The 20,767-nt window shown below is 37.0% G+C and overlaps 1 protein-coding gene across 3 annotated transcripts; it reads left to right on the plus strand.

Annotated features, from left to right (window-relative positions):
• The first annotated feature begins 5,421 nt into the window (after positions 1-5,421).
• Guf1 (GTP binding elongation factor GUF1) lies at positions 5,422-20,397 on the plus strand. Of its 3 annotated transcripts, none has more exons than XM_055610187.1 (17): positions 5,422-5,632; positions 6,646-6,757; positions 6,927-7,075; positions 7,354-7,434; positions 8,070-8,147; positions 8,813-8,896; positions 10,156-10,220; positions 10,771-10,974; positions 12,226-12,365; positions 13,458-13,581; positions 14,324-14,456; positions 15,675-15,818; positions 16,290-16,423; positions 17,497-17,598; positions 18,091-18,231; positions 19,609-19,645; positions 20,247-20,397. In XM_055610187.1, exons 1-17 carry the CDS (start codon positions 5,498-5,500, stop codon positions 20,382-20,384), a joined length of 2,001 nt encoding a protein of 666 aa, XP_055466162.1. In that variant the 5' UTR covers positions 5,422-5,497; the 3' UTR covers positions 20,385-20,397. The 3 variants fall into 3 exon arrangements, with proteins under 3 accessions (XP_055466162.1, XP_055466163.1, XP_055466164.1); XM_055610188.1 differs by having other exon boundaries at positions 18,112-18,231; XM_055610189.1 differs by lacking the exon at positions 8,813-8,896.
• The last annotated feature ends 370 nt before the right edge of the window (positions 20,398-20,767 follow it).

A 20,767-nucleotide genomic window follows, 5' to 3' on the forward strand; every position in this document is an offset into this window, starting at 1 on the left:
GAAAGAAAGAAAGAAAGAAAGAAAGAAAGAAAGAAAGAAAGAAAGAATAGCAGGCTGAGCAAGCCATAAAAGCAAGCCTGTAAGCAGAACACCCCCATGGCTTCTGTATCAGTTCCTGCCACCAAGTTCCTGCCCTGAGTTCCTTCAATGATGGACTGTGATGTGGAAGGGGAAGTTAAGTAAACCCTTGCAACTTCCAGGTTGCTTATTGTTGGACTCTGCTGGTAAGGTAAGGTGGAAGTCTGGCAATACCAGACCGCTCCTGAGCTCAGTGATCAAACGATGGACTGACTCCCTTCCTCATTTGTGTTTCCTCCTGATCTGGGGAAACTACAGATCCTCTAACAAGTGTCACATAGTCCTCATTAAGATTCCAAGCTGCACCTTTTCTCAATTAAAAAAAAAGAAACAAAACATTCAGTGTGCACCTGTGGATTCCTGGAAATACCCTACCCCATGCTAAAGAGATATATTGGTACCTTAGCTTTTAACCAATGACCTTTATCCATACCTCTAACAGTACCTGAAGCTGTTCCCCACCCCTGATGCCAATGGGACAATTAAGTACTGTGTTTCTCTTCTTATGGTAGGACTGTACCACTGTATGTACATGAAGTATCCCCTGAAATTCTAGCCCCAGCAAATCAAACATATTCACCCCAAAAGGCCTCCTACCGCCCAAGGTTTGTAAGTCTCCATTTCACAAGAAATAAATGAGCCAACATTATCTATTTCATCAAAGATAGTCTGAGATTCCCTGAAGAATTCATAGCTGGATGCTGGCTCAAGCAGCCACTAGCAGCTGGCCGTGTGGCCATTGCAAACTTCCGCCATTCGCTGGTGTGTCGGCGTGGATCACTGGCATCATCTTTGTTGTGCTTCTCCATCCACCAAAGTGCCCATCTGCTGGAGCAAACAGCAGGCTTTTCTCAAAGCAGCCATTCTGTATGCCCGAACAAATCTGGGTTCCCACCTCTGCCTCTCTCGGTTTTGGACCTTCAAGTCTCCATTACCGGCTGCTCACAAAGCTGCTCTCTGATGTGTCCAGGTTAGGCTGGGTGGCATTCTGCAGTTCCCTGAACTCCAGAACCTACATCCCTGTTGTTCTTTTAAGGCCAGGACACCACTGGGCTAGAAGTGTAGGAATGGATGAAATCCAGAATCAAAATTCCTCAGCAGAAGACCTCCTGTCAAGCCAGGGAGTGCGGAGTGGGAGAAAAGATTTCTCCAGGAAAAAAAAAAAAAAAGTTATGCTTTTTTTAGGCTATGCTTACAGCACCAGGCCAGATGGCCGCGAGGCACCCAGGGCTCTGAAGCCTGAGTCAAGTGGCAACTAGGGGGTGGCCTGACCCAAATAAGTCATTTGCTCCCAAAGATAGGCTTTGGGTGTCAGCCGGGTGGGGCAGTACTGTAAAGATGCAGCATTGATCCACACTTATGCACGAGGGCATAGCAAATCTCCAGGGAGGAGTGGGGCACTCCCTTCCCCAGAATAAATGACAAATCTCAGGCGGTCACGGTGGAAAGCTGATTGTACGGCACAGCACACAGCACGTTTATTTATTTATTTATTTATTTATTTATTTATTTATTTATTTATTTTTGTGAAGTCTGGGATTTGTAAACCTTGGGCAATGGGAGGGGTTTTGAGGGTGAATGTGTTTGATTCTCTGGAGCTAAAGATGCTAGGGATACTTGATTTACATGCACAGTAGGGATACTTGATTTACATGTACACTACCTCATTTACATTCAGCAGCACTGTCTTATGCCAAGAAGGAGAACATAGTACTTAATTATCCCATGGGTAGGGGAAGAGGTCCAGGTAAAGTCAAAGCTCATAATGACAAGTTAAGACACCAAAACATCTTACTAGCGTTGGGTGGGTAGCTCCAGGAAATCCCCAGGTGAATAGGTTTATTATCAGGAAAGGGACTGCCCTGTGATCCCTGAGTGCTACGTGTTGCTCCTTACAAGATCTGGGATATCCAGATCAGGTGGAGAGAGAGAACCCTGCTGAGAAAAGGGAGTCCACCGAACCTTCAGACTTCAACATCATCCAGCAAAGTCCCACACATCCCAGCCATAACCTGACCATGCCAGAGCATTCACCCACACTGCACCGTCTGTTTCTCATGCAGCTTCAAAAAAGAGCTGTGATCTTTTGCTACTATAGTGGCAGATTTAAAACAGTAATATTTGTTTGCAGAAATTCCTTTTCTCTAGCACCCCTAGCTGAACTGGAAATCTTGTGACAGGAAAGTTTTGTTCTTTGTCTGGGCCTTTCTGGAGATGCAGAATGACACTTATGACTATGGTATTTTATCACAGTAATAGAAATCCTAGTTAAGCACTGTAGAAGAGCCACGAGGCTTAAGTCATAATGATTCCTTCTCCAACATTCTAGGAGGTTCAGATCCTCACTTAAAAAAAATAGTATTATTCATTAGCTATGAAAACTGATGCTTTCTTCCTGAATTAGAGGAGAAAACACTCTTTCTACTAATCCTAATGTTTATTTTTATAGACATCAACACAAGATTAAACTAATGTATGGAGGCAAGCATCGAGATGGGCAAGCATCGAGATAGAGTCCACATGATAGAGTCTGCCAGGTCCCCTCACAATTTTTTTGTCCCTGACTGCAAGACACAGGGCATGCTGATCACCATCTCACCACACCAGCTGTCTCTATTCCTGTTGAACATTCCCAGACACTAAGCTGCTTCCAAGACCACTAATAGAAATTGATTACTACCTTGAGCCAAATTTCTTAAACCCACTTTATGGGAACTCTACTTTATATAAACCCACTTTATGTAAACTCAAGTGTTCTTTGGAACACACTTGAGGTAACACAACCCTCTGTCACTGTCCTTTGAAGGTATACCACTCTGTTTTTCAAAGACACTTCTGTGGTAAATTTGCTGGGCTAATTACCCCAAGGAAGAGTGCGTCCTTGTCTGGAATCACAACTGGACTCATCTCAGAACTGTCTGGACCTAGCATCCATTAATATCCATTATTAAATGACTTTTATTAAGTTGTGTGTGTGTGTGTGTGTGTGCGTGCGTGCTCGCACATGTGTGTGTGTGCGTGTGTGTGTACAAGGTGTGCACACTTTGAAAGACCATAGATCACTAGTAGTTTTCTGTTACCCTTTTCAAAGCATTGTTTTTCAAAGCACTGTGAATTTTACGACATAAAAGTACTCATAAGCCCTCAATTCATGCTCAAATTTTGAAAAAAAAATGTTTAAAAGTATTCATAGAAGGATTTTTAAAATCAGGCTAATAGTAAATTTTAGGCTTTAGTTAGATTATAGAGACATGATGTCAACATATCTGAATATTAGCAATGTTAAATACTTTCAACATTGCATGGATACTTTATAAAATTGTGTAGATAATTGTAAATGACTATTGCAAACATACTTTCATGGCATACTAGAGCTAAAGACGTTTCAGGATGTCAAATATCTTGATACAGAATTTATATGTATTGATTATATTATTGTCCACATAATTCCATTAATTATAGACTGAATTTTGTCACTTCCCCACCACCAATAAGTTGAATGATGTCCTGTACCTCAAAATGTGACTATATCTGGATATTGTGTGTGTGTGTGTGTGTGTGTGTGACAGAGAGAGACTGTTAATATTTATTGTCAAGTTGGTGGGGTTTGGAATCACCTAAAAAAAACCAAACATATATCTAGGCATGTCTATGAGAATGTTTACAAAAAGATTCCAATGATAAGGGAAAACAAACCCCTAATCTTCAGGAATTGGGTACCAGAATAAAATAAAAGGCATAAAAAAAGGAAGACAGGTGAATCTTCTATTCATCTTCTATTTACTGACTTCGGACAAAATGTAACAAATTGTCTCTGGTTATTTCTTTAATGATTTATTGTTGGTATAAGGTTCTTTTGGAATGTATACACCTTACCCTTGTTCATTCAAATGCTATTTTTCTGCCCCACTCTCTGGTTTTGCATTGTGATACTTATTCTAAGCATCACCTATCTCAACTTTGTGTAAAGATGCCAAAATAAAGCAACCAGCCACAAGGTTGAGCAATGGAAAGGAAGCAGGAAGAGAGGGAGCAGAGGACAGGAAGGTGGAAGGCAGAGGAAAGAGGGCAGAGGCTGGGAGAGCAGAGTCAGGAGCAGAGGTCTTGGAATGACGTGGAGAATGAACCAGACCTAAGATGTCACAAAAAAAAAAAAAGTATAAAGGGTGAAAAAAACAAGTATAATGGGTGAATCTAAATGTTAGGAAACTATGAGGGCTTGGAGGTTTAGGATGGAGTAACTATTGCCCACAATTGTGTTCTAGGTTAACTAAATAAACCCAGTCTCTGTGTGGTGATTTGGTTATACAGCTGTTTTGGATTAACAACAGCTTTAATAAAAGACAAACCAATAGTAAATATTAATCGTCACTTACAACAATTTATTTTTATTTTAAGTGCTTTGGTGTTTTGCCTGCATTGTCTGTGTGGCGGTGTCAAATCACTTGGAGTTGGACCAAACAATTGTGTGTTGCCATGTGGGTTCTGGCAATTGAATGTGAGTCCTCTGGAAGAACAATTTGCGTTCTTAACCACTGAGCTATCTCTCCATCCCTTGTCTCCTGTTCTTGATGTCATCTTTCATCCCATGTGTCCCTTAAAGCTCCAGCAATAAAAGTAACTACTACAAAATTTGGTGCCAAAAAACCAAACCCAAACCAAACAAACAAACAAAAACAAAATGGGGTGCTGTTGTCATCAACCTGATCGCATGGCTCTTAAGCTTTTAAAACTGGTTTGCAGGAGGAACATTGAAAAGATTTTTGTCAAAAACAAGAGAAGCCCTGGAATCAGAGCCTACTGGGCCATTTGATGTTGGTGTGGAATGCTACAAATCTGACAGACAATTAAGCCTTATCAAAAACTTAACAGCATTCTGTGCCTTTTATTTATATAATAGTGGGTTAAGGACTAACTGCCAATGAATTAATTACCAGCATTAATATTAAATTAGTCACTAATTTATTATTACCTAATAAATTATTAATTTAATGATTAATTATAATTAATAATTATATAAACCAATATTAAATACCAATTTTATTTTACAGTGCACTTTAGAGCTAAGTGGAATCCTTGTAAGGAGCCGCACGCACACTGCATGCTGGGAGTGGGCCCAGGGCATCTTCCAACATATGTAATCTCCCGAGTAAGCGCGGGGACTGACAGCACACCCTACCCCCTGCTGTAGTAGCCTAGACAGAGGCAGCCACCGAGCCCTCTGCACAGGCCAAAACCTAGGCCCGCAGAGCTAACCAACCTTTCGACCTCAGCGTTGACGCTCTGACGTCACAAGTGGCGCGACACGAGGGCGGCGCGCTTTACTTGCGTCAGCCCCGTCGCACGCCTTGGGCTGGGGCGGAAACGCGGGCCTGGAGATGGGGTCTCCGTGGCAGGCCGGTCCCTGAGCCGCCGCGGCATGTGGGCGCTCGCCGGGCGGGCTCTCGCAGCTTGGGCCGCCGGGGCCGCGCGCTCGCTGCCCCCCTGCCCCCGGCACGCGGCGGCCTTGGAGCTCCGGGCGGCCTGCAGGCCCTTCAGCGCGGCCGAGCTCAAGGTGACCGGCTTACCCGGGGAGGGCGCTGGGCTTCCGTGCGTGCTTGGTGGGCGAGCCCTTCCACCCTGGCCCCGGTCGGCGTGGCGTGAGTTGCCCTTCAGCTGCTCGCTTTCGTGCCGGTAGCTCCTCGGCTTTGGGCTGGTGGTTTCTGAAACACCCCCGAGAAGCTGCTCCTTTATAGCGTCTATTTTTCTGGAAGTTTTAGTTACGCTACTTGGGCAGATTGATTGATTCGCATCCACTTCTGCCGCTTCTTTGCCGGCTGACATGGTAGTCAGACTTCGAGGTTTGTGGGATGCAAAGACGTGGAACTTTTGAACGTCATGCAAGGGCATGGCTCCAGCAGGTAGCTGCTTTGTGGTTGGAAAAGTGGATTTGACCTGTCACAGTTCAGGGTTTTTAAAAGGCGTGCGGTTCTGTAGAACTTTGACCTGAATACGGGAGTCGGGAAAGGGTCTTGAGGGAGACGACAGTGCAGCTTTTATGGTTCTGTTTGAAGACTTGTTCTGTACCTTTATCTGCCTTTTTACGGAGTAACTAATAGAAAGCTAGAACAAATATAGTCATTACAGTTTCATTCCCAAAGATGAAACACCAGCTGGGGGTGAATTCCCAATCCTCGCCTCACACACACTCCTCTGACTATTTGGCTTGAATGCAAGTTTCCAATAGTTTGTGGTGTGTCTCACTACAGAAGAGATTTCTGAGACTTCTGTTGTTGTTTGTTTTTTGATAAGGCCTTCTCAGACTCTATCCAGGAAAGTAAACTTTGATTGGTCTAATGTGATGGAAGTATTAAGTAACGGGCTTTATTTAACTTTGCTTATAAAACTGATACATTTGTTAAGTCTCTTGTAATTTTTTCTTTCTAGTTAGGCTTAGTCATACATCTTTAATGGGGGGAGGTAAAAAAGTTCAGTAAATAAAATTGTTCATAGATTGAAAGACTTTGATTTGTAATATGTTAAGGCAGATTTTATCCCCATAACTGTGACATTTCCTTCTCTTCTCAGGAGAAAACTGACATGTCTAGATTTCCCGTTGAAGATATTAGAAACTTCTGTATCATTGCACATGTGGACCATGGCAAAAGTACTTTAGCTGACAGGCTCCTGGAACTAACAGGTATTTTTATTTTATATCACCTGCTAATGATTACCTAGAGTTATTGGGCATTAGTTTTACCATGATGCTTTATGTTTTGGCATTATATCTCTAATGTTTTCTGTTAATGGTATGTTTAAAGAGTTTTGTTTTAAAACCCAGAGAAAACAATAAATGCTTCTATTTCTAGGAACGATTGATAAGACAAAGAAAAATAAGCAGGTTCTTGATAAATTACAAGTGGAACGAGAAAGAGGAATCACTGTGAAGGCACAGACAGCATCTCTGTTTTACAGCTTTGAAGGAAAGAAGTACCTTTTGAATCTCATCGACACACCAGTAAGCTTCGTGGTGTCTCTGCAAAGACTGCAAAAGTTAATCTTGTTACTATTGCAAACTAAATATGTTCATTTTGGAGCTGAATTTTGCACACACACTTCTGGTTTTTATTTTCTCATTTTTGTACAAGTGTAACTTGTTTCAGATATTTTCACAAAATCCTCACATCTTATGGTTTTTTTGTTTTTTGTTTTTTTAATCATATCAGTACATTGGCTGTATTTATTCCTTTAGAAAATAAAGCAAATACTTACAGGTACCTATGTCTTGCTTTTTAGGGCCACGTTGATTTTAGTTATGAGGTGTCCAGGTCACTTTCTGCTTGCCAAGGTGTTTTACTGGTGGTTGATGCAAATGAGGTGAGATCTCTCATATATGAACTGACTGACGTGCTCAGTAGGTTGTTTTGTAAAGTTCTGCTTAAAATGGATTTTGGAAATAGAACTTTTGCATCAGAATAACAGATTTGCTGTGCTACTTTAAATAATATACTTTAATGTTGGTAAATTGAGGTGTTGACTCATCCTGGGTAGTTTGGCTGTTTCTTTACCAGTGGTAATACTGGTTTTCAATCTTAAAATATGAATGGTACAGAAAAGTAGGAGGTAGTATGATTTAGATTTCTTTCATTGTATGGAAATATTTGAAATAACTGTAAAGACAAGTCTGTTTTGGCTCACAGTTTTGAAGGTCGAAGTCCATGGCTCATTGGCCTCATTGCTTTTGACTTGGAGCAAGGCAGCAGGACATAATAACGATGCTTGCAGGTAGGGCTGGCGGAGTGGGGCAAAACTACTCACTATAAGAAAGGAGAAGGAAAGGCCTATGTCTTAATCGCCTTCAGCACATGGCTCTGCTAAGTAGATGGCAGTTTTTTGGCATGATTTAAAAATCTCAGTTTGATGATGATAAATGGTATGTATTGAATTAGTAATTTTGTGGTAATGTAGTGTCAAAAGATTCACCTTGCTCTCTCTTGTCTTGGTGTATCAAGGGTATTCAAGCTCAAACTGTAGCAAACTTCTTTCTTGCCTTTGAAGCGCAATTGTCAATAATTCCAGTTATAAACAAGGTAAGAGATGCCAGTGCCATTAATTATTTTACCTATATCTAGCCCCCATTCAGGTTATCAGTGTGATTTACCCCTGAATTTCATGTGATGAAACTGCAGGTCAAATATGCCTTACAGAAAGTTGAAAAGGTTCACCTGAACCACACGTGCCATTTCTGTAGTAAAGAGGTACAAGGTAGACAAAGAGCTGCCAGTCTCACCACTCTGGAGAAGAGGGGCTTAGAACTAAGAATCAGTGCAGACCATGAAATAGGTCAAAGCTAACTTAACCCTTACAAGGCTGTCCAGTCCTGTAAAGTTAAGAATCTTAATTTAAAAGTTTGGACTGAATGAGTTACATTCATTTCTTGATGTCGGTGCTAACTGTAAGATAATAAAATAAGAGTGCCCATAGGCAAACAGCTGTAACCATCTGTTCTCATGATGTTGATTGATAAACTGTCCTGCTTACATATTTTTGTCTGTTTTATTGCTTGAATTTAGTTTTTCAGTAGTCATGCTTGTTTAAATCATGTTGATAATATATAGATTATTTTATATATTCTTTTGAAAAAGTCATGGAGAGATCAGTTAGGTTAAATCACAAAGACTTTTTTCATCTCCAGACATTATCATTATGGACTAATTTTAATTTTGCTATGCTCACTCAGTAATTTTGTTTAAAGATAGATCTGAAGAATGCTGATCCTGAAAGGGTTGAAAAGCAGATTGAAACAGTGTTTGATATCCCTGGTGATGAATGTATTAAGGTAAAGGCCTTTTCTTAAGGTCTTAGTTGTTCTGTTGCTGTGATGAAACACCGTAACCAAAGCCACTTGTGGAGGAAACAGTTTATCAGATATACTTACACACAAGCTATCAGTGAAGGAAGTCAGGGCAGGAACCTGGAGGCAAGAGCTAGTGTAGAGGCCGTGGAGGGGGAGGGTGCTGCTTACCTGCTTGCCCCTCATGGCTCGCTTAGTTTGCTTTCTTACAGAACTTGGGACCACCAGCCCAGGGGTGGCACCCCCGCCCCCTCAATGGGCTGAGCCTTCCCACATTAAACACTAATTAAGAAAGTGCTGTCTAGTCATGTGTACAGCCTGACCTTATGGATGCATTTTTCTCAGTTGAGGTTTCATCTCTCAACTGACTCTGGTCTGTGTCAAGTTGACAGAGAACTAGCCAGCACAACTGTTGATTATTGTTTAGAAAATCTCAGGTGATTGACCTACCTGAAATTAATGGGGTTTGATTACCTTGCACGTTTAGTTTTTTTTTTTTTTTTTTTTTGTAGTTTTAGAGTGTTCTTTTATAATTAGTTCATTAGATTCAGATGAGAAAACTTCCTTTATGTTATGAGAATTTACAGATGGTTGCTGTATTACTTTTAAATGAACTAAGGATTAAATATTTTATCACTTGCTAGGATCACAGATTTAGCCTGTGTCTGGACTAAAACAAAGTCTTTTGAAACTCAATGTAGCATCCTTTTTTTTTTTCCTAAAGGACATGTTTACTTAATTTTAGCTTATGTGTATGTGTGTGTGCCAGCACAAAGCTATGCGCCCTGTGGTACAGGTGCCCAGGGCGGCCAGGTGCAGGAGTTGGATCCCACTGTAACTGCAGTTACATAAGGAATGAGCCGCCTGCCGTGGGTGCCGGACTACTGGTAAACTCTTAAGAGTCAGCAAGTGCTCTCAACCACTGCGCCATCTCTGCAGCCCTTAGTATTACTTTTTTAGACTTGATAGGTATGTGTTAGAGTGATGCATTCCATTAAAAGGCATTTTTCCTCATCAAGAATTTTGATTCTTATTCCATTGCTTACTGAACACTTAGAATAGTCTTATACTTTAATCCTAGAACCATATTGCCACTGACACCTAATGATGGGAAGACATCCTTATCATTTCCTTTTCCTGTGTTTAAAGAAATGAATAAGAGAATTCTTCCTCCTGATCATAAATGATGAGGTCCCAGGAGTGTAGCCTCAAATCTCAGTGCTTTTGTTTCTGCATACTTTCAGATTTCTGCGAAAATTGGGACAAATGTTGAAAGCGTGCTTCAGGCAGTCATTGAAAGAATACCTCCGTAAGCATTCTGTTGTTATACTATAGAGTCATGTTCAATAGTTTAAATTAGACTTAGAGTTTAAAGGTTTTATAGGTAACGATTTTATAAATTTTAATCATCCAAATTCTAATTTAGTTTAATAAATTAATACTTTATAGCTATCTATAATTTAGTAGTTTAGATTAATAAGCCATCATCTTGTTCTATCATTTTAATTGACTGAGTATGGCAGGTGATCTTGCCATAGGTTGAAGTAAATTTTTGCTTTTAATAATGCAAAAAAGTCTTGTTCAATATAGTAAAATAGGAAAAAAGCAAGGATGATGGCAATCTTTGATAACTGTAGTACAGAGCCTTAAGTACATTTGCAATTGGTTTTTGCTTTGTAATGAGCACACAAGGATAAATTTCAAAATTTAAAACTGATGGTTGAATGTAATATATTTATAGAAAGGCCGTTTTGCTTTCACCTTTGAGTAATTATCTTACAAAATTAAACTAAACATACTTCCTGAGTTGAAAATATTGACATTTTCTTATATGGACTTAATTTTATCTTTTATAATAGTCCAAAAGTACATCGTGAAAACCCACTGAGAGCATTGGTATTTGATTCCACCTTCGACCAGTACAAAGGTGTGATAGCCAACATAGCACTATTTGATGGAGTGGTTTCCAAGGGAGATAAAATTGTATCTGCACACACTAAAAAATCATATGAAGTAAATGAAATAGGCATTTTGAATCCAAACGAGCAGCCAACTCATAAATTGTAAGTAATATGTTATAATATTTGCAATAAATTTATGTGTTTCTCCTCCCAGTGTGTTCAGGATAATCACAATGTGGAATTAAGGAAACTAATGATATATTGCAACTATATATTCAGATACTTGGTTAAAAGGATCTCGTGTGTGAATAGTAGGTAGTTTAGTGGATATAAAATGATCAAGTTTTATTAATTAGAAATAACTTAGTGATCTAGTGTAGACTTGGTCCTGTTTAATGTATTTGAAGGAACAATTAAATATTAGGGCTCCTCAACTACTAGTCAGTGGATTTTTTTCCTTTTACATTTAATCTCATCACAAATAAATTTTGCAATATAAGGTATTTAAGAAAAACATAAAAGAAACTCTTCTTATCCTCATTGTGGTTAAACCTAGATTAATTAAAATTTGCAGGGGAGTGGGATTAAGGAAAACATCTGAGATAGCTGTGAAACAGCTGCTTAGTGACTTTACAAGTACTAAGAAGACGTGACACCTGTGCTTCAGTTATGCTTCTCAGGTCGTCTCTGAAAATTAAGGTGGTGAATATTTTGTGTTCATGGTTCATATTGTACAGTTTCATGTTGTATATAAACTAAAAGGCCTCATGTGAATCATCACATGTTGAGTCTGTTCATTTTAATTTTAGTGGAGCCTTTCAAGTTCATGTATTATAGTATGTATTGTACAATGTGTGTATATATGTTTAGAGCAATAACATTGAAAATTACTGCTTCTGCATTGAAGGCTCCTCTCTGCAACAAACAATGTGAATGAGTTTGTCACTATGAAGGTTTTGTTAATTTTTGTTTTTTAAAACTAAGCTGCAACTGAATTCTTGGAGTCTCTTCTTTTCGTGTGAAAGTCAGAGATATGATAGACTTGTTATTTAAGTTTTTCTGTTTGGTTAAAAATTTATCTTTTTTTCCTTGCTAATGAACCTTTAACATAATAATAGACATGACAGTCTTCTGAATTTTTCTCTAGTGATAATAGCTTTACACTGTGTCAAAAGCTGGTGCTTAATTTGCAAAAGGTGGTCAGAATCACAAAGACAGGGTTAGGTCTGTGTAGAAATTGTGGGCAATGGGTGAGACATGGTACTTTTTTCCTGCTGAGCTTTGGAGGTTGAAAATTGGTATGTGGTGCCTACTTGTTTGGGAAGTATGTGAGTTTCCTAGGGAGATAGAACTATGAGTATGCACTTAACAACAGAAAAGCAGTAAATGTTTGCATATGCTAATTTTATTTAGATATGCAGGACAGGTGGGCTTTCTGATTGCTGGGATGAAAGATGTCACTGAAGCACAAATAGGAGATACATTATTTTTACATAATCATCCAGTGGAGCCCTTGCCTGGGTTTAAATCAGCGAAACCAATGGTATTTGCAGGTGAGGAGCTCACACATTCAAGACTAGGGGCCAAAATATTTTTTAATTAAAAGTTTGGTTTTGTGGTAAAATAAAATGTACTAGAAGATTATATACATTCTTAAAGATCTCTTTTGATGACACTTCATTTGCTTATGTAGAAGTATGTGGTATTTCTATGTATCAATTTACAACTTCATGTACATGGTGACATTTTATGAGAGGTCATTTAGGATTTAAGTGAATATGTAGCTTTTAGTAACATGAATTTTCTTATTTCTCTGAGAAGGTAGTTGAATATATTTGAATTTTTTTTAATTCAGATGTTTTAATTACGGTTTTCAGAATTAACTAATTTCCTCCTTTTAGCTGAGTTTTTCTTTAATTTCGCTGTGCTCCAGTTGATCAGTGGACAGCCATGTAGCCTTTAGTATCTGTAAAGTCAGAACATGTATTAATTACTGTGAGTATTCCAGACATTTAAAATAATGAAGGCTTGATTGAGGGTCACCTGGTTACTCTAACCTGGGCATCTAGCCCTCAGTTTTCCTCATAGTCCCCTCATCAGAGATCACAAACTTTATTACTGCCATCTTACACAAAGTCCGTTACTTGGATTTCAGATTTGTAAAGCATACACTTCATAAGCAGGAGATGAAGAGAGTCTGAGGAGTAAACAGTAGCTCCCTTTATTTTAAGCAGTAAATTTCTAAAAGCCAAATTTACATTTACTTTAATAATTAGTCCAGAAACTAAATCCAGTGGGGTTTTTTTTGTTTGTTTGTTTGTTTGTTTTCCATTTTTGGTGCTATTTCCCATCTGCTAATTACAGTGGTGGAATATTTTGTGCTTTTGTTTTTTGAAATAAACATAATTTGCTTAAATTGTGAGTAGACTTAATTCTCTTGGCATTTTACTTTTGTTTTGTTTTGTTTTGTCTGATTGTATTTCTCCAAAAGCATAAAACCACCGTTTGGTGTGTGAACACAACTTTATATTCAATAAAGCTAATGAATTCCAAGATACCTTGCAACCAATTAAAGAAAAGTAATATAGATTCCAAATGGTTAATTTTGAACATGACAGCACTTCATATTATGCTTGTATCCCCAGGAATGTACCCCATAGACCAATCTGAATATAATAACCTGAAGAGTGCGATAGAAAAACTGACCTTAAATGACTCGAGTGTGACAGTGCATCGGGATAGTAGTCTGGCCCTGGGTGCTGGCTGGAGGTAAGGTACAGTCACATCACAGTCACATTTTAATTGGAAATGTTCAAAGTTCTGATTGGATGTGTTGCTCCTGAATGCTTCCGAAGATCAGGTTTAATATTTCTTTTACGGAGGTGGGGTTTGAGACAGGGTCTTGCTGTGTAGCCCTGGCTGTCCTGGAATTAGCTCTGTAGACCAGGCTAGCCTCAAACTTCCAGAGATCCACCTGCCTCTGGACATACTCTTTTTGTGTATTTGTATACATGGATGTGTGTGCATGTATGCATGGTTGAGGGGCTGAGATCAACTTGAGTCCCCATTTTAGTGTTGAGATAGCATCTGTCACTGCCCTGGAGTTCACCCTGGCCCCTTGCTGTGTCCTCCCAACCCTGGGGTCACAGTTGAATTCTCTGCCTCCTGGCTTTTTCATGTGAGTGCTAAGAATCCAAATTTGGGTCCTTGTGCTTGTACAGTAAGCACAGAACCCTCTTAGCCATCTTCCCAGGTCCTAAAGATAAGTTTATATGCGTAAATAAATAAATCTCTTCATGTTTGCTTATTTCTCAAGTGGGTTCATGTTTTTTGGGTAGTTTAAAATAGATTCACGGAAGATTTGGTTCTTATTTTATAAAATTATACAAGAGATGGAAATTGCTGGAATGATTCTTGATTTCCCCCTATCCTAGAAGGTAGTAATGTATTTACAACAGGAAACAGCTCAGTCAGACATCCATTTGAAGGGTTTTCTCCCCCTTTTCCTCAGGTTGGGATTTCTTGGACTTCTGCACATGGAAGTTTTCAATCAGCGACTAGAACAAGAATATAATGCTTCTGTTATTTTGACAACTCCTACTGTTCCATACAAAGCTGTTCTTTCATCTGCAAAATTAATAAAGGTGCCATAATACTTCTATTTTATATCAGCCTAAAAGGGAAAATTTAATAAGGTGTACATGTTCTATACTAAGAATGACAGAAGAGTTTTATTTGTAAGTGAATCACTATTAAGAATAATCTGAAATCAGGGTTATCTTGCCTTGAACAGATAGTTTTCCCACCTTCTGTATAGCATGATTAGCAATTATGGCCCTTAGACTTACCTCCTGCTCTTATAAATAAAATATTATTGAAACATGGCCAAAAAAAAAATGAGTAATTTGTGATTATTAGTAATAAGAATGTTACCTTTTAAAACTAATTCATGTATCATTTTTCTTAGCTTGATCTTTTCATTTTCAAAATGAATCTTGTACTGACAATAAAAAGAATTAGTAAATGAGAGGACCATTGGACATTCCATGCAGAATTTCAAAGATAATTTTTATCATAAATAATTGATGTTATTCATTCTTTTTTATTTTTTATATTAATTATGGTTTATTCACTTTGTATCCCAGCTGTAGTCCCTCCCTTCTCCCCTTCCAATCCCACCCTTCCTTCCTCATTTCCTCCTGTGCCCCTCTCCAAGTCCACAGATAGGGGAGGTCCTCCTCCCTTCCATCTGACCCTAGCTTATCCGGTCTCATCAGGACTGGCTGCATTGTCTTCCTCTGCGGACTGGCCAATCTGCTTCCAGATCTGGAGGAGGCGTCAAAGAGCCAGCCACTGAGTTCATGTCAGAGACAGCCCCTGGCCCCCTTACTAGGACAATTAAGTTAGTGATAGAAGCAGTACTATATTCCATTTAACTGGCAATTCATTCATCTAAACCACTGCTACCTTGAACATAAATAAACTGGGTTTATATGCTAATTATAATACCCTAAAAGGTCAAGTTAAATGTAGCATTTTCTCATATTTCTTTTCTAGATGGTTCATGGTGTGTTTTGTAAATTTTAATAAATGCATATATAAATAAATTTTAATAAAATACATCAGTGTATTTAGTATTTTAACATTTTAATGTTAAAAGGTGGTAATTGGTAGATCATTATTCTTGTTTTTAAAAGAAATATATTAAGTAATAGTTTAATCTTCAGGTGTTTTGTTATTGTTGCTGCTACTTTGTTATTCGCAGTAAGTTCAATAACTATGTTCTAAAATGTACTATGTTAAAAGCAAACCTTTAAGAAACATAATTGTATTTATATGCTGTTCCCTTTTCTCATTTTTAGGAACATAAAGAAAAAGAAATCACTATCATCAACCCTGCACAGTTCCCTGATAAGTCAAAAGTAGCAGAATATTTGGAACCGGTTGTTTTGGGCACCATTATTACACCGACTGAATACACTGGGAAAATGATGGCTCTGTGCCAGGTACAAACACAAAGTGGGTTTCAGTCCTCTAGCAGAGCTTGTCAGCTTATGCTTCATAAGATTCCTTCTGCTGAGAAATTTACATTGATATACCATCTTGATTTTACACACCAGGTTTAAGACTGAGTATCAGTATTAGCTGAATAGTTTGGTCAAAGGAATGAAAAAAGGTTATGTAATTATCTCAAAGGGACTTCCAGTATGATTTAGTCTATTTATGTACTCAAAAGTGAATATAATGTGATTTTAAAAATAGAACTATGAGATTAAAAGCTTTAGTTTAAAACTAATATATCTGAAATACAAAGTATTGTTTCTTCCTGTATTAAAACTCATGTGCTTATAAATTTTTGATAGACTATTAAATAACATTGTTGACTTTTGTTTATAGAATTTATAGTTTGGAAATTACAATATTAATATATTTGTATCTGTATTTGTGTGAATTATCAAACTATTTTCTTTCTTTAGGCACGAAGAGCAGTTCAGAAAAATATGATTTTTATTGATGAAAATAGAGTTATGCTGAAATATCTTTTCCCTTTGAATGAAATTGTGGTGGATTTTTATGACTCTTTAAAGTCTTTATCATCTGGATATGCAAGGTGAGAAAATAATGGTAAGAAGTATCTCACAAGCATCTCAATAATCTCCTTTTAGTAATTTCAGCTCTTGAAGACAACTGAACTCATGCGAGGTTAGAAAATTTGGTACATTACAGATACTACACAGTACTTGACATTTATGTATAGCAGGAAAAATTCTATAACTTACAAGATGGTTAATCTCTAAAAAAGGAAGCTCCATCTTCGTTAAGAGTTATATATCCCTGTGTCTTAAGAGTTGGTCATAATTTCAAAAAGCATCTGTAACTGAATGACAAAAAATATATGTGTATGTTACTTGAATCCTGGAGCATCAACTTTGAACAATGGTGCAAATACTGAGTATGAGAAATGATACACTGCATTTACCAATGCTGTCGTCAAGAACTGAGTCCTCCAGGAATCTGTGGTCTCTCTAATAAAAATCTGTGTATCTTAAGGGAGTACATGAAGCTCAGCCAATGTTAAAAAGCATGAAGCCTCTTTCACTGCCTTCTGGCAGTCTGTTTTGTTGCAGTGCTTTATGAGTTAGCTTTGACCACACTGATGATAGCAGCTAACCTAAGTGCTTGTTCATGGCTGGCTAAGATTTGCTCTTAATACTCCATATGTATGAGGTCCACATGTGCTACATATATTAGCTCATTCACAAAAACTCCTAATGCGCAACCTGCATATCTGTGTAGGAAACCCAACTGTCTTTCCTAATTGCAGCTTATCAGTGCATTATATAAATGTGTTGTCATTGGTAACAAAAACTCATAATGATCCACCAGCTGCTGGCAACATTAGAAAGGTGCTGACATTTGTTTTCAGTGACTGCTTTTCTTAGTTTACCATAACCAGTTCCTTTTTATTCTTATTTATTTCCTGTACTTAGGACCCTAATTCTGTGAAAGAAGGTTGATGCATTTGGTTCTTTACTGCGGACATACATATTCATTGAATAAAACTATGTATGATAATAATTTAATCATTTTTCTTCAGGGGAGGGCAGGTAATGTGGGTTTAGGAAAAACCTTGAGTATTATCTGATAATATCATGCTTATCAATGTTCTGTTGTCCTCATTAGTTTTGATTATGAAGATGCAGGTTACCAGACTGCAGAACTTGTAAAAATGGATATTCTACTGAATGGAAATATTGTGGAAGAGTTGTGTACTGTGGTACATACGTAAGTAGACTAGAAACTGAACATAATCACTTTGGATGTTTTTCTGTAGTTAATGATTCCTCACTTTTACTGGAGCAGATAAGACTTTTTAATTTAAAACTTGGAAACGTAATTAAAATGGGTTTTAGTCTACTAATTTTTCCTTATGCTTTTATACCACTTTCCCTATTATTAAATATAGAATTATAGCCAAAGGAGTGGTGTCATGGAAATAATTCTACCATTAAAGTACAAGAAAATGTTTTTAACTTTATAATGTTGGTTTTAGGATTGAGAACAAAAAGATTTTCATATTCATGAAAATCATTTATTATAATGAAAAGTAAATATACATGTTCACAAACTGATAGGCTTGATACTATGTCATATCCATGCAATTTTAAGTCATAATATAGACTAAAACAGAAAAAGTATTGAGTTCTATTTGAGCCTTATTGTTAATTACTGCACATGAACTATTAAGATAATTTAAAATATTTGTATTTTGGATAGCTGTATTTTTTTCTGTCTCAGAGAGAAAGCATACACTGTTGGCAAAAACATATGTGAACGTCTAAAGGATTCTCTTCCCAGACAGCTATTTGAGATAGCAGTTCAAGCTGCTATTGGAAGCAAAGTAATTGCAAGAGAAACGTGAGTTGAAATTCATTTTCATCTGAGGCTGCCTTTAGGAACAGTATACCCAGGAAACAGACCAAACTTTTAGCTTAATCTTGGCTTACGATTTATTCTTGCAGAGCATGAGCTAGCGAGGGCTCTGATTCTTCCACTGATATCATGTACTTTGCATTACTCACACTGAGTGATGCTCCTTATAGTTGATATAACTTATGAAGGCTTAGGAATTTCTGCTCATTTCCATTGAGTTTCTAGGTTGAGGGATTTCTGTTAAGTTCCTTCCATTCAGTGGATTATTTTTTGAGCTAGGTTGTGATAGGAACATAATCTAAAGGTAATAATAAAATGTTTTCTCTGAAGCATTAAATGAGAAAAGATTGTAAATATCTTATTAGGTTTTGTTGTCTACATAAGTCCCTCTCGTGGTTTATAGTGGATGGGGACAATAGGTTAATATCTGAAAGACACTAGCTTTGTTGATAAAAAGGAGCAAGTGTAGTCTCCAGTAGCACTTCCTTTGCCCAGCCTTTAGGGATCTTAAGACCTTGAATGTTAGAAATATCTCACAAGTTATGACATATTGGGAATGGCTATTTAGTTATAGCTCTAAACCTAATGTGTCAGTTCTATTAAGTACCATTTTTATATAGATTATATTATATGTATTGCCATTATGAGAATAATTTCACTTTGAATATTATTTTTTTCAGTTATTCGGTGTCCACAGAAATCCAGAGATTAGGGAGACTACCAGGGAACATCCTAGAGTAGAACAGTAGAACATCCTAAAGTAGAACAGTAATAAGGACATGGTCATTTTCACATAAATTGTATTGAAAATACATTAAGAAAAACAAACTAAAAATATTAAAAGAATCCCTTAAAATGAGATACCTTACAAAATTAGTGATGACCTAGAAATATCATGATAATATTATATTGATGGTTGGATATACAAACAATAGTTTGTCTTGAGAATGATTTTATGAGACCCTAAATGTAGTAATAAATCCTTAATAGTCACTCTCCACTTGCAATCAGGTCAGAATGTGATGATTTAATTTTTCAAAAAGTGCTATTCCAAAGTATTTCTAGGTTGATCTTGGAATTATGTATTTTTTTTTTTTATTAAGGTCATAAATCCTCACATTTTTAGTCATGTATACCACAAGCAATGACCAAAAGTACATGGTGACATTAAAATGATTTTTTGTGTGTGTATCTTACACTGAATATATGAAAGTAAATACAAAAACATTTGAGCTAATTACATAAAACAATTTTGTCTAAATAACACCATCACTAAAATATTTTATTAATAAGTTATGCATAGAAACCATACTTTTAAAATGTATAATATTTTGAATCTAAACAAAATTTCTTCTTTTACAGTGTGAAAGCCTATAGAAAAAATGTTTTGGCAAAATGCGTATGTACCTAGCTATATTTTTCTACTTTTATATATTTAATGATTTTAAGATCAATGATGTTATAAATTAATTGGTTTCTATTTTAGTTTTCATGTACCATGTATTTCATCTTCAAGTCTCATTTTAAATGAGTAAATTTCTGCTTAACCATATTAGAATCACTTTTACTACATTTTTAAAAGCTTTTCATTTTTCTTCTTTTCTTATATAATACCATCTAAAAGAGAACTTATAGCTTCAATAATTTTTTACATAGTGAAAGATGTATAGTGATTATAGTTGGAATAGAAATTTACCTTGCTATGTTGATTTTTGAAGTGCTATTTTTTTTTTAAGTGAAAAAATCTCCATTATTGTAAAAACAGAGTGCTTTTTCTAAGGGCCTAATACAGTTTCTGGCATAGGTCTGCTTCTGAGAGTCTCTGTAGTAGGCTATAGCTTTACAAAATGTTTATCATAAATAAATAAAAAGACTGATTTATGAAGAGGGTGTCAAATGAAGACCTGTGGATCATAATGATATGGTTATGGTTGTGGTGTTTTCTTGGTAAAATTATGTAATCATTTCCTTTAAACCAATTTAGATTTCTTATTTTTCAGTATGGTGGTGATATTACCCGAAAAATGAAACTTTTGAAGAGACAAGCAGAAGGGAAAAAAAAGCTGAGGAAGATTGGCAACATTGAAATTCCAAAAGACACTTTTATAAAAGTTCTGAAAACTCAACCTAATAAATGATTTGCTTAAAGCAGGGGTTTTGATCTTTTTTCTTTTAATTTATATTAACAATAGAATGAAAACTATGAAATGCTTTAACTTTGACCTACCACAGTGGTTCTCAGCCTTCCTAATGCTGCCCTTTTAATATAGTTCCTCATGTTATAGTAACCTCTAACCGTAAAATTATTTTTGTTGCTACTTGATAGCTATAGTTTTGCTACTTTTATGAATTATAATGTAAATATTTGAAATGCAGGCTATCTGAGATGCAACCTCTGTGAAAGGATCATTTGACCCCCAGGTTGAGATCTGCTGACCTACTTACTGGTAGGGAAGAGGTTAAATATTTGCTACACTGCCTTATTTTATGTTCCACTAGGCAGCAGTAATCTTGACAACAT

The sequence above is a fragment of the Psammomys obesus genome, unplaced genomic scaffold, assembly GCF_907164565.1.
Source record: "Psammomys obesus unplaced genomic scaffold, mPsaObe1.curated_primary_1811, whole genome shotgun sequence".
NCBI lineage: Eukaryota > Metazoa > Chordata > Mammalia > Rodentia > Muridae > Psammomys > Psammomys obesus.